This window comes from Lytechinus variegatus, chromosome 5 (assembly GCF_018143015.1).
Source record: "Lytechinus variegatus isolate NC3 chromosome 5, Lvar_3.0, whole genome shotgun sequence".
NCBI lineage: Eukaryota > Metazoa > Echinodermata > Echinoidea > Temnopleuroida > Toxopneustidae > Lytechinus > Lytechinus variegatus.
The window spans coordinates 6,777,932-6,793,167 of NC_054744.1; the positions used below are offsets into that span (position 1 = coordinate 6,777,932).

Genomic DNA, 15,236 nt, shown 5'->3' on the forward strand with positions numbered 1-15,236 from the left:
TTCACAGAGATACCGAGAGAAAGATGAAAGATACTGACTGGATATAACGTGTGAAGGATGACAATACTGATTCGTGTTACTAGGATGACGTGAATGCTGATCCAACTTATTCTACATATTAAGGAAACGTGGAGGAAATCGGGATATACTAACTCGTCACCCTTGAATAATGTAGGACGGTTTGAAATACTAATTAGACGATGACTGCAAAAATGAAGAAATTGATCGAAATGATCCAGTTCGTCAGACCTTCCTTCCATTTATTACATCGTATTTACCCCCTTGTTTTCCGGGTTGGTCCTGTATGCTATGAAATCGGGCCAAATCAAAGTAATCATTATGGCAGGAGTGGGAAATAGACATTTGAGGATCAAACTACGACAAGTTGTTCATCCAGCTGAGTGCCTTCAACATTCGACATATTTTTTTCTCTTTTCAATCATAAACACATTTTTGTTGGTTTGGAGACTCCTAGGAGAGCAGTGGTAAAAGAATGCAGCTTTAACAGTGGCAGAATGAGTGGATTTGAAATCAATCTAAAGCTTTGCAATGGAGGGTTGCGTTCAGGTCAAATTATGATACAGAGAAAAGCCAGGGCTGATCCTACCCTCGTAAGTAGGCCAAATACACGCGGTCGCCGTTTGCCTCGCATTTGATTTTTTGGGTATAGGCAGTAAAGTTTCGCTTTTTCTTTACACTGTTAACTGGTTTCCAAAGGGTTTAGGAGAAAGAAATTATTTACCTTTTCGTGTAGCATGACAGCAGCGTGTGAAAGAAGGCAGAGGCTTAATGTAGACCCCGTAATCCACCAAATCAAAGATAGGTAGTAAAGTACATCTTGTTCCTCGTGGTTCCAAAACTGGTATAGCAGAAATATGATATTGGAGAGGGAAAGAGTGTACGCCACGGCAGCAAATGGGGAAAGCATTGCATCAGCTAACTCGACAGAAGTACACAGGTTGTTGAAACGGCATCGGAAGGAATTCAACAGTTTGGCATTTTTCGCTCTTGAGGAATCTTCGGCGGTCCGTGCAAATTCTTGAATCAGATCTGCGAACTGGTCCGTGAGGATGTGGCAGACGACGAAGAAGAAGCAGATGGGAAAGACTGATACTGCGCTGTTATACACAAGGATGACCAAGATTAATCCCACAGCAATGTAGTCTCTGTCCGACCAAGGCAGGAAGACCACACCCTTGAGTGCGGAGGGTACGTAAGCTATTATCAAGGTCGTCGCCATATACAGAATGATACTAAATCCTCCACCAATAGCACTAAAGCAAGATACAGAACGGTGCTTCAGCCACATAGGATTTACAGCTTCTTTGTCTGAAGTATTGGACAGTTTCTGAGAGAGGATAGAACACATTGGTAAAGCAGCTACAAGCTTTATTGTTTCGCGGTTCCGACATATCTTGAAGAATATCAAGTTAGTCAAGGCGGCCTGGAGTGTCCAGTTAGCAAGTGCAACCATGTCGTAGCGAGTATCAGGTTGGGCAAACCAGAAGGAAACAATCGCACGAAAGAAGTTGAACCACAGGAGAACTATGACCAGAAGGTGGTAGAGTTTAGCCACGTTTCGACAAAGCTTGGCAAAAGACTTCTCGTCAGACTCGATTGGTTCGTGATAAATGCCAAATACGGTCATAGTCATTGTCAGAGGTTTAGCCAGTGTGGACCATAGCAATTTAGCTGCGATTTCTGAGCTGGCCTTTCTCGCTTGTATATTCTCAGCCATTCCGATTTCTGTTTCTTCCATTTCTCACCAATACGCTGGTAGGCCGATTGCCTCTATTTTATGTTGGAGTGGTATGTGTTCTCCTGCTTTTAAACGTCTTCGTGGATATTATGAGTGCTGATCTTAAAAATCGAAGAAAAGTTTTGATTAAGGTTCGTCAAAACGATAAAAATGTAATGGTCCTTTACTTCATAAATGATATCAAGGTTGTCTGATTTTTTTGGAGTGGTTTTTTTTTTGCAAAATAATTAACAAAAGCTAACCAAGTATTAGTTATTGCTGTGTTTGTAAAAAAAAAGAAGAAGAAGAAGGAGAAAGCATTAAATATGTCATCTTACAAAATACCAAACACATGTTTCACTGAAACGAACATGCAGAAAGGGAGCACGCTCTTTTTTTTTTTGATTGACTTACGTACTATGATTGGAAAGGACGATAATGATCTAAAGTGGGATTTGTTTGCTGTGTATAGTGAACACTTAGCAGTTCAAATATATAGCTTTCTTTCAATTTAAATGGTATCATTTTACATTTGAACATTGATACAATTTAATTTAATTAAATGCTTATCTAGTCAAGCATGTTTTTGTGGCATTAATTGATGATTACAATATTACATAACACGTTAATGGAAAATGTGGTATATTCTAGAAGGTAGGGGTGGGATAATCAGAATTTTGCTATGGAGGTTTGAAAAGCCTATGTTGTCTTCCAAGTTGATGTCTCCTTTGTCAAGACTGGAACATTCATTCAACGGTCATCCATCTTACCTCTCGACGCCAATGTATCTGTACGTTCCATGATTATATAAGATTTTCGAACATCAAACATGCCAAAAATATTTGAATCAATCGAAGTTATGATTTAATGATTGCTTTTATCACTCACTTTGTTCACTCGTGACATCTAAAACATTATTGTTGCTTGAGTCAGAATTCGACCACTGTAGGTGCAAAATAGGATTACATTTATAGCCATGTGCGCATATTCCTTATACCCCCACCCCCCCCCCCCCCACCTTCCACACGCACGCTTCTGCCGATCCTCATTATTATGGTTAGAGTCCATGGCCCTGGGAAGCGGGGGTGCTGGGGGTGCTGAAGCGTATACAATATTTTATTCGGGGGGGGGGGGGGGGCTGCGTGTGCTATTCCCCATAGGCTGCACCCCTGGAATTGTTAGGAGTGGCAAAAAGGAAGGTATGAAACCAAATTATGACGTACCTATTGCAGTGAAACCCTTTTTTTCTACTTGTCAATTTTCTCAGGACCAACATGATCTTCATTTTGTGGGGGAACCATTTCTTGCTCTTTTTTTTCTCAAATCTATCGGGACCAAATTATCTTCATATTAATTGTAGGGAAATCTTGTCACAGTCATGTATGTCAGCACCCGCTGTAAAAAAAAGAGAGACAAAAACAAATCGTTTCCAGGTCCTTGCCAGAGTTCCCTAATCGAAGCTCCTTATTTTTCTAGTGTTTATTTATTATTGCCACTTTTTGTCGCGGGCCAGGGGTGGGGGGGGGCTTACCTAATCTATTTACTAACACATTCAAAAAATGTTAACCGAATCAAGTGCTAAATTTGTGTTTTTCCATCATCTCCAGCCCCTTGGAAGACAAGCATAATTATTGTGGCTTTTCAAACTTCTGGCTCAAAAAAAGCTTATTTTGTTGTTCATTAGATTATGTTTTCAAGTTTTTGTCTTTTTTTGGGGGGGAGTCTTTTCATTTTCCTTCTGTTTTCACTTTTCTCACCCTCATGTCGTTCTTGCGCCCCCTTATGTGGAGCATTGAGCTGGTCCATATTGGCACCCTTACAAAAGCCACTGTCTCCTGGAGGGCGTTTCATCTGAAAGTGATTTTCACTTACCTATTTGCTGTTAGCCAATCAGATGCAAGGATTTCAGTAGCTTATAACAATAGCGAAAAATCCACTTGACTGTCTATTTCATGAAATGCTCCCATGTTCATGTTGCACAAATTCTCCCATTTTTCTTTCCATAAAATTTACCTAGATTCATGTTGCTCATTGCGCAACATCCTGGGAGGCGTTTCATCAATATTTTCATCCAACAAGTTGTCAGATCTGACATCCTTCCATAATTTTGATTGGCTCTGAGGCACTGTTCCTATGGTAACTGTCGGATAGAATGGGACTTGTCGGATAAAACGTCCGACAAGTTCTTTCATGAAACGCCCCCCTGGTCATGTAATTATAAGGAGAGAAAGGCATTTTACCATGACTTGTTGTAGCCGAACCGACTTTCTTTCCTGACAAGCTGGTTCGTTTCGGCTGCAATATACAACCAGTTGGTGTAAAGTCCGTCTTTTTCACTTCTGACTCTTTGCTCCTTCTCAGTAACTTAGATTATATCTCATGGATTTCAACATCTCCGTCATTCCGCATATCTCCATTATCTCAGTCATTCCAGTATTCAGTAGGCCTATCTCCGTAATTTCAGTACTTTCAGTACTCTCACTCATCTCGGTATTTTCAGTATTCTCAGTAAATTCAGTATTTTCAGTATCTCGGTAAATTCAGTATTTTCAGTATCTCGGTAAATTCAGTATTTTCGGTATCTCGGTAAATTCAGTATTTTCCATGTCTCAGTAAAGTCAGTATTCTCACTCCTTCTCTCGTCTTGTGCTTTTCCGATACTTGTAGCTCCATACAACAGAATAACGACAATCAGGAAGCAAGGCTTTCAATTCTTATAACTTTACTGAAGAGAAATCATGCTCATCCTGTCGCAGAAGGTTCCAATAAAAATTGAACGGAGTTTTGTTCAGAAACCTCTTACTGCCAAGCATATTGCATGGCTCATAATCGTGCATGGAGCTTGATTATGCTCTATTATTCAGGAGGGAGATTGTCAGGCTATAAAATTTAATTTTCTTTTAAAAACAGTTAAAGTCATAAAATAAATCTTTTCAACAACAGCTATATGGTGATTGTCACAATGTCACTATACTATAATACCCGAACAGTGAAGAACAATAAAGATGAATATCTGACGTAATCTGACATAAACATCTTTATTTCTCAGCAAATAGTACTTCAATACGTTTTAAAGAAAAAACCTATATAATCAATTTCAAACGATTACCGAATTTCCCTATGTAACTATATATTCTATGCTCTTCACTGTTACGACACCATGTTGAACATTAAATAAACCTTTCATTTAGTGACAATATTTTACTGATAAATAAACTTCTAGAAAATCAATCTCCCGCTAAAACATGCAGTATAGGCCTAATGTTGTAAACACTATACGCTAAAGATTTAAGAAACGGCAATCGTCAGTGTAGTTTATATAATTGCATATTAATTTAATTTACCAGTGATGTGAGGCCTGTCGGATGTATTCCTCATAAATCCTTATCCAAGCAATCGACCAATACTTTTTTTTTACAAATTCACCAAAGAATTTATTATAAATTGCTTTCTAATCATTATGTAGGCCAAATTTTTTTGGTAGATCCCCCCGGGGGGGGGGGGGCCACTTACATTGACGAGTGGATACCATGCGCGACCAAAAAAACACGTAAAAAGAATGTCCTTTTCACGATAGGGCACGTTACGTACGTAACGTGATAAGGGTGTCAAAAACACAAAAATAATGAAAAAAGGGTATCTATTTCGCTAGGAAAATTACGTGTTTAGGGTCGACTTTGCGGGGATGATAAAACAAAATTAAAATGTTTTATAAAGGATGTCCTTTTGCCCCAATACTACGTGTTTAGAGTCCTATTTGCGCGAGGTGTAGAAGGTGAGGTCGTACTAAACCAAATAAGGTAAAGCCGACGACCGAAGGACCCGTAACAATAAAACATTCCTGTACTTGTTTAGGGGTTCATTTCAGGGAATATTTGCCAAGAGTATCGTTTTGTTTTCAATACTTGTTAAGGGTAGTGTTTCACACGCCAATACTTGTTAAGGGGTGCATTTTCAGAATATGGAAATTACGTGTTTAGGGTGCTTTTCGAGACCCCATGGTCGCGCATGGTATCCACTCGTGAATGGAAGTGGCCCCCCCCCCCCCCCGGGGTAGATCCATGAGTTGAGCCTCGAATTCAGCTATTATCTTATTTCGTTGCTTTCTATTTAAATTTTCAACACTTTTTGTCAATGGGTTCATTTTTTTTAGTTTTCAAAGCTGTATGGCCGGGTACAATGGCGGGATTTGGGGGTATATATCTAATAATCTTCCAATCCATCTCCCTACCTTTATTGAAGTATAAAGGGAACTGTTTCCATCGAAAAGCAAAAGTATCTTCGTTGTAGTACCAGTAAGCCTTTTTAAAAACCGAAAACATAAATGCATCATTGGCTTGACCGCTGGTTTCGCCTCTCGATTCCGTGCCACGCCCATTTTCAGCTCACCTGACATGAGTTGGCGCGCGTTTTACCTGATTGGATTGTGATGTGTGGACTGTTTCTTTGTGTAAACAGCGACGTATTATCAAGGGTAACGATTGCGAAATTTTAAACTGCGCCATCTCTCGTAATTTTGTTCTCAGCCAAGACGCCCTTTCGCCCTTGAGAAAAGACCTGCAACTGCGAATAATATTTTTTACGAATATCACTCCACAATTTAATCGCCGTCTTATTATGTCTTCAGAATCAGCTAAGCAAAAGATGGAGAACTGGAGGGAAAAAATCGAGAAGGCTCTGTACGAGAAGAATGCCGTCACAGATGCCTTGGCTATGCTGGAAGAAAAGACCGGAGTCAAGAGGACGTATTACGTTGCAGGTAATATTTTACACGGGATTAAATGATTGCGAATGAATGAATGAATTGAATGAGTGAATGAATAGATAGGCCCTACGTTTAACTTAAGGCAGCATGCAAATCACGTCCATAGCTCATAAATGTCAAGGAGTATCTTTTACTTTTGTAGATCGTGGTGTGCCTAAAACTTTAATACAACATATTGCCCTTTGAGCCTCATCAGTCTTAAATTAGAATGAACAAAATTTCCACAAAAAATAATCTGAGACTTGAGCCTCCGAGGCACTGGGGCCGATTGCACGAAAGGGTCTTTGCAAGGACCGTCTTTCGTGTCGCCCATCTTTTATGATACGCTATAAGCGGGGTGTTTCTGAAATTTATGATAAAGAATAAGATTCGTTAGCTTGCTTTTAAATGAAATTTTATACAATTTCATGATATATCACATCATTTTATTAACAAATATTTTTGTTTATTTTAACGGACGAATGAAACATGTTTGCAGATGATTTATTTAAAATGCGTTTCACATGGCGCATCATAAAATATGGGCGACACGAAAGACGGTCCTTGCAAAGACCCTTTCGTGCAATCGGCCCCGGGATGCCTGATGTCATGATGATGAGTGACCTGTGTTGCAGTGCTTTTTCGATGATCGACTGGTTTAATTATAAGACATGAATGAGTGTCAAAAGTTGTGAAAAGCTTAAGATATTTTTATTTTCAATTTCGGGTGGCTGCCGCAAAAGGAACTCAAGCCCTTTCAGGCATATAAGGGTACGGTACTAGAAAAATATCAAAATTGGATTAATTGTGCATGAAAGGGGCACCAATTTTTTTTCAATTGTTTCATATGTCCAAACCAATGCCAAGCAAGCCAATAGCAAATGGGGCTTATGCTCTTGAATCTAATACTTGAAATTGAAATGGGCTGAACGTTTTAGATCCCTAATTTATCAGTTTGGATACTATTGCCTCCATAGGGCTGATCTCCGAAAGCACCCGAGGGAGAAAAACCAGGAAGGAACGAAAGTGACTTGTATTTTTATTCCTGAGTTTGCGACGGCCAGGTATTTAAACAAAAACTGAAAAGCCGGAAAGTTAAATCAAGTTTTTCTAGTATATAAATAGTTTTAAAAGCATTACAGAGAACAAAACTGAAAAAGATTACAATCATTGAATAGCCTTAGCTTACATATTTTTGTGTAATCCAAAGCCAAAAAGAAGGCTTCAAAATTCTTAAGTATCTGGACACCCCCCCCCCTCGCACATGTATCCTACAAAGCAAAGTCTTTGATTCAATTTTAGAAGATTAGGTACATGCATCTTGAAGGTTCCAGCCCATTCTTGTCATAGGCGTGCAAGAAACGGTTTAAAAAACCACCTGTCCCTTCATAAAAAATAAAGTGTATTTAAAGATATTTCAGTTTGGTCAGGCAACCAATATTTTCATGTTATATCACAAACTGTTTGTGTATTCCCCAGAGAATTGACTTGGGGGGGGGGTGTTGGATTTACCAAAACATGAAAACATTAAAATCATTACATGTAATCTAGTAAAAAGTGTCATAAACTTGAAATTTCTTCAAAATTGTTTGCTCCTAGTTAAAAGGAAATTCTCTTTTATAAATGCATGCGAGTACCCCCCCCCCACACTGACATTGTAGAAAAAATGATACTAGCTATTTTTTATATAGTGCTTTTCCCATAATGGCCCAAAGCGCTTTACAGCATATTATTACCCCGGCCATTAAATCCTTGCATGCCCTGATACAATGCATGCACCTTCTCCACTCCTGGGGAGCATTCCAACAAGATTTCCAAGACTCAATTGCTAGGCATACTACATAATCTTTCGTATCCTACCGGGTACCCATTTAGCACCTGGGTCGAAAGTGAGGATTAAAGCTGTGTCAAAGGACGCTAGACTGCAATGGTATTCAAGGCGAGAGTCAGAACCACTACACCACGGCTCTTAAAAAAATTTAGTTTAATCCACCAAAAGATACATCAAGGAAAAATTATGTGTGGGCTCGGCAATTTTGCCCGCGATAAGCCTTCAAGAGCCCTGGAATAAATAAAAGAGCCCCTATGAATTCCCATAGGATCCAGTGTAAAATGTAATAAAATGTAGAAAATTTTAGACTGGTAAGCTAATTTTTTTTTTAAAGTACTCCTGGAAAAAAACAACCACCCCACGTTGAAGTTGAGGGCACTTGTTATGAAAAGAAGAACAACTTAACCCCCCTCCACAGGATGTTTTTTCCCCGTGTGTGTACTCTTCTTGAGATCGAGGGCATGTACATGTATCATGAAAAAGAAGTTTTTACAACCCCACTGCTAATGTCAAGCCCTGAATATACATGTACATGTAGGGTAGATAAAAAACTGGAATATGGATAGAAGTTAGGCTCAAATTCGTATCTTTCCATACTGCACTGTTCTCTTATACAGTGCAACTTTGCAACTTGTAAGCCTCAAATTGTTCACAAATAAACCACGTGTTAAGCACAAGATCTGGTATGCCCTAGTGGGTCTTATGACTTCCGCCATAATGCTGGGATTCCTGGGAAATCATTTGATTTGGCCTATTTCCTTCCCTTGTACATGAATATTTTTTGTTTCTAGTTCTCTATTTCCTTTCTTTCTTTCCATCTTCCCTTCCACTTTTTTTGCCCCTCTTCCCTTCTATCTTTTTCAAACTCTCCCTTTTTTATTGTTGTCTTACTCAATTGCTTTTCTAACAGTCTCGAATCTCACCAAGACATTTGCAGAATTTAAAGGTTCCAATATTCATTGAGCTGCAGCCTTTAGGTTATGCCAACATTTACATGTATTGCTTATTTATGTATAAGAAACAAGTTTACATCTATAGGCCATAGTGTGATTTTTTTTTAAATTTTTACATTGAAGCATAGCTACATGTACATGTATTTTGAAATGGAAATTATCAAGTAATTAAAGGCTTTCCAAAATTAATTTATAATAGGCCTACTCTTTCGGTTTATTAGATACAGTGTATTCTGTGAGCACCTGTGTGCTTGCTCTCACATACACGTAGCTCAGAGGGAAGAGAGATGAAATTGATTATATAAGAATTTGTGTTTGTTTGCAGCTTATAAAAATTGATTCTACATGTAGATCTCTGTGTTTGATAGTGAATCATCATTTCCCTGATACCCCTTTCATAAACCCAATTATGCGGCTAATAGCAGCATAATTTGGTCGTAAAATCGAAGGAGGACCAGAGTTATCCGCATTATTTTGATGCTGCAATTATCCGCATAATAGTGGCATCGGGACCAGATTTTGACTTTATGAACACATTTCCAAATAATGCGGATAATTGCCATGGTGCGGTCACAAGGTCACCCTTTTCCAACAAAACCCGCATCGGAGGGGGCGTGTGCAGTTGTCATGACGATTATCCACCTTTTCCAGGACGGGCGCTCGTAAAAATAGTGCGGATTATTTTCGGAGTTTGTGAACGCAATTTTTATTGAATTATCCGCATTACTCTTAGGCGGCTAATTAGAGGATGGGTTTATGAAAGGGGTATGATTTGATCATCTACATGTACATGTGCTGTACTCACAGAGTTCATGAGGTACTGTAAAACTATTTTGCCCACTCATGCCTACACACAAGGATTGCAAAGTTCTGTGGTCTCTATAATAGATAGATGACAAGGCATTCATTCTGTGTACAGAGCATGCCGCTTATTCATGAACCACTTTGTGACTTTGAGAAAAGGGCATTTTCTGTCTCCTACATTTATGCAGTACTAGTAGCACAGAATTTATACAGGTGTTTAATACAGTAAATTACTGTGTTTTGCATGTGTAGCCCTCTTAATTTGTGTTTACTTTCAACCTACATGTACAACCTATCATACTTACATGTAGCAACACTCAGTGATCTCTGTCTTGGGAAAAAAAAAATTTGAAAGCATTTTGCAAATAACCGGAAGAACATGTTTATTGCAAAGCTCCACAGTACCTTTTTTTCTTGATGGCCCGATCAGTCCACTAAAATCATCAGTTTCATATTTTTTGTGGCCCTAAAACAATAGAAAACACTACAATTAACTAAAATCTTTTGTAGCCCAACCACGCCACTAAGTGTGGGCTTTTACATAATTTTGGTGGCCCGACTCTCATTTTTGGTTTCCCCGGGCCTCCGCAGGCCACTGCTAATATTGAGCCCTGTTTATTGTGGGGTTTTTGTTTAACAATGAAAATAATTGAAAGAAAACTTGTGCCAATTGAATATGCCTACAGGTATAAACATCCAGTTCTTTTTAATTTAAGCTACAGTGTACATCCTCTGATATTGGGTCATGAAGTAATAAATTTTCATGTAATATCTAATTTATTTATTAAAAATATGAAAGTATTAAACCTTTGTTTATGTACAATTGATGCATGACACATGCATGCCATGTGGGCATAGAGATGAGGTTTTAGCTTCATGTGTACAGTGGAGAGGCTTTTACATGCATGTATGTAAATATGTACATGTACATGTAGGTCTACATGTTCTGTATACTGTACGTATGGGTGATTGCAGTCTACAGTTAAAGGGGAAGTCCACCCTGACAAAAAGTTTATTGTAAAAATAGCAGAAAAAATAATAAAAATATTGCTGAAGGTTTGAGAAAAATTCATCAAATAATTAAAAAGTTATTAGAATTTCAATTATTTGATTTGTGACGTCATATGCGAGCAGCATTCCTACATAGCGAATGGTAAAAAATTAATGAAATGTCATTTTCTCAGAAAATTGAAAATGGTTTTCACTGTAACTTTTGTATATCAATAGACAAATCATTTCACACCAGATCATGAAAAGAAAACAAAATTAAGTCATCGGGAACCATACAAAATTTGAAATTCATACATTTCATATTACATAACACATGGGGCAGCTGCTCGTTTATGACGTCACAAATCCAAAATTTTGAACTCTAATAACTTTCTTACTCTTTAACGGATTTTCCTCAAACCTTCACCAATATTTTTTATTATTTTTTCTGCTATTTTTACAACAAAGTTTTCTTCAGGGTGAACTTTCCCTTTAATTGAGGGATTTGTGCAATACTGCATTGATTATGAACCCATGATTCACTCACTCCCCATATCCCAGGTTCACTCAAGCAGTGCACCTCTCTCCCGTGCAAAGAAATATGTGACTTTATACACATTGTGTTGTCTTCTTTGCCCCACCCCCGCAGTTATGCCACTATTGAAATTTGGGATCTTAACCAGAATATTTGTTAAAACGTGAAGGTGATGTCATTGTGGATTCATGAATTATTTTCTAGTACTAGTCTGCGTGCACAGACTCTCACAATCAACCAACACTCACAGAGATTATGAGAATCATTTCCCAATTATACGACCCCCGATCCCCAAAAATTATCTACATGTATGGGGTTTAGAGGGAATTCTTGACCCCCCCATCCATGCCTGATGCGCATACAATATATAGACATTTATAATTATTATCTGCATCAAAAGTAATTTATTGGGGTACTCATAAACGGTTACGAAATAATGTATTAAATTTCAAAATATGCTAATGACTTGAATCATTTCAAAGGGTAGGTTTTAGTGTTGGCCTTCTGAGTGTCAGAATTTTAAAAATAGCTTTAGAGAAACTTGGAGACAATGATAATCAAAATATCTCTGTTTCTACAAGAACTGATGACCTTTTAACTGTAGGCCTAATTACATGTATCTACCGGTACATACTATTAGTTTGTCTACTGACCAAGGTTAAGTGGTCAATAATTAACTTGGTTCATATCTTTATACATAAAGGAGCATCAATTCCGCTGCAAAAGAATGAAACTATAATTCTTAATCACTTAAATGGACAGATTATCCTGCTGATAAGTACTGCATACATACTGTAGTCTGCCTTCTCCAGACCTTCATATTCCTTTCATACATGATCCGACAAATGGACTGTATTTTCTCCTGTAAATTCTTGTTCTACAAACACATGAATCAAAGTGATAATACAAGATTGTCATCCCATTAATACAGAGATCTACGTGTAACTAATAAGAGGGAAAAGTGAAATTAATAATAATAATATAGGGTATTTATATTGGGCACATATCCACCATTTATAGTGGTTATATATTAGAGAAAAATGATATGGTAAAGCTTTCTGATATAGGGTAAATGATGTGTAAAAATGTGTAATTTCATACAGCCTTCTATACCGTTTGTGAAATAATTATTAGTCCACTTTCTTGCAAGTATGTGACTACGTGTAAGCTCCCATACATGTACAGTATGGTCTAATAAACATATCTAAAGCTGTTATATTAGACATTTTTAAATTAAGACAACTTTTATTTCAATATTTTGGATAGATTAAATCATTAATCATTAAACCGACACGCCTGCATTTTTGCAGTCCCAATGATCAGTAACCTTCTGATCATTGTCCAATTTTCAGCAAACTCTTTTGCATAGAACCATAGCCTACAGTCAACGAGGTGAAGTCGCCTCCAGTCTAGACTCTGCCATACCATTCTATTTGTTCGCTCTTAATTAGCAAACATCACAAGGCAATCCACTCTGCCTTTGTACCTAATGTTAATTAACTACATACATGAACACCCATAGGTTGTATGTAATAGTACTTTAAGATATATAAAAAAGGAGTACAATATGCGCAGAATTAATGAACTTTTGTGAACAACCATTATTGCAGATGACTGCCTAAAATATTTTGCAATCCGACATTCGGGGATGCCAGTTTTCAGGCAAAAGCCTGAATTCAGGCTCTGGCAATTTATTTTTAGGCCATAGTTTTTTGCATTTTTGTGTACAAAATATTGTATTCTAGGTGATTTTCAGGCCCTCTGATCAATCCCAACTGGCATCCCAGCCATCCCTAGACATTAATGAAACATCAGCAAATTGTGCTCAAGTCAACTTTACTTTTGAACTATTAAACGATGGATAGTATTTGATACCTGCATAATATTAAACTATCAAATTATATTACAATATCTAAGCTGGACTGGATTTATTTGCATATTTAAAAGGCACTGCACTGCCATATCAGGAACTCTTAACACAAAGTGTAATGATTGAATTATCAGTTGATTTTTACAACCGATTGCACGTAATGATCAATGCAGTGAACTTTAAAACTCTGCCCCACGAACAATCAGTAAGCGTTGTGTAAAGGGGGCTTGTTTATAATAGTATCCCTATGCTGTATGTGAAGGTTATATGTTGCAGGATACAGGGTACCAAATCAATCAATTAAAGGAATTTGATATTCAACAGATGGCCGTACTTCAAACTCATTGTTTAATGTAAATTGGTCACGCCTCTTCAGATTCACTCCATTGTCCTTGACACATAGCCATAGTAAAAAAACCCAGCAATTTAATTGAATAACTAGGCTGTTGGAACTTGTTGCTTATTGAGACTTCATTTGTAGTAATTGGTCATTAGGAGTTGAGGAGATAACTGGAATTCGCATCTGAATGTTCCGTCTGATGTAGATGTAGGAGATTACAAACTTGCTTTTATTATAGAAGGGTGTTAGGCTTCAGATATTCAAAGCAAACAAAGGTTTTGGATTGATCGAAGAAAAATCAAAAGATTGGTAGCTTTGACGCACAATGAGCCAAAGCTAATCACCTTTCAGGTTTTAAGGTTGTTTTTCCTCTTGTTATCTGATTTGGTTAGCATGTGCTGACTTGAGGTGACTAGGGCTCTGTCCTACAGGAATTAGTAAGACCAAGGGAAACCATTTTGGGGAGTGACTCGTGAGTTTGGCATATCCTGTATACGTGGTCGGTAGCAATCGCTCTTGTGCAACAGTCAACGCTGCCAGGATATTCATGGATATATAAATCTGGCTTCTGGTTTGGCCGATATTCAGTGCAATATTTGGAATCAGTTGAGGCTTTATAAAGCGGATTAAAACAAGGGATTTACCAGTGTAGTACCGATTCTTGCGGAGAGCTGTAGTTGGAACAAGGTTTCTTTTCTAGGTTGTTTTTTGTGTTTTGTTGGATATCTTTGAAACATGGAACACGTACAGAAGCTGAAGGAAGAACTGAACAAACAGCCAGTCCACATCAGGATTGCTGTGCAAGGTATCATCTGATGATCTTAATTTTGTGATGTTTTGAGCAGGTTTGATTTCAAATTAGGACTTTGCTTTCATTGTAGGACATACAGGTTCAGGTTTTACTGTCATGTTTATTGTACTCCAGATGTGACACAATATAAACTTGTTCACTGCTACCACCCTGCCTGTGGGGAATCTACAGGTAGGACTATGGTATGCCAATGTTGTACAGAGCACACACTTTAAAAAATCATTAAAATATTACTTTTGTGACCAAAATTACTCATTTCCGTACAGTTGCAATTTATTTTTCATTAGTAACTTGGGAATAATTTTTGTATTCACCAGAGCACTCAAAAACTTGAATTTTGGGCATATTTTGTGTTCGCCTTCTATTGGTGGAAAGTTATATGGCAAGAAAATTTTCATATTTTTATCTCTATTTTTAATTAATGAAAAAATGATTTAAAGTATCAAATTTAAATAAGAGCCAAGTTGTATGAATAATAGGTGTAATGGAAACTGTCAGTGTAAAAACATCAATCATTTGCTTCAAACAAAAAGAGAAAATTAGCCAAACATTGCCATCTTTATTTTGCCACACATGGAGATACATGTATAACTGAGAACAAAGTTATATCATAACCTTGT

The 15,236-nt window shown here is 37.6% G+C and overlaps 1 protein-coding gene across 3 annotated transcripts in view; it reads left to right on the forward strand.

The window, feature by feature from the left end:
• The first annotated feature begins 6,242 nt into the window (after nt 1–6,242).
• The window catches only part of LOC121415161 (receptor expression-enhancing protein 5-like), a 29,868-nt gene continuing 20,874 nt past the window's right edge, over nt 6,243–15,236 (forward strand). Inside the window, exon 1 of one of the 3 annotated variants that reach the window (XM_041608298.1) lies at nt 6,243–6,497. In XM_041608298.1, the coding sequence (XP_041464232.1) occupies nt 6,356–6,497 (142 nt within the window). In that variant the 5' untranslated portion in view covers nt 6,243–6,355. Of the gene's footprint in view, nt 6,498–14,198; nt 14,611–15,236 lie in introns of those variants that run through there. The other 2 variants (XM_041608299.1, XM_041608300.1) reach the window with 2 other exon arrangements.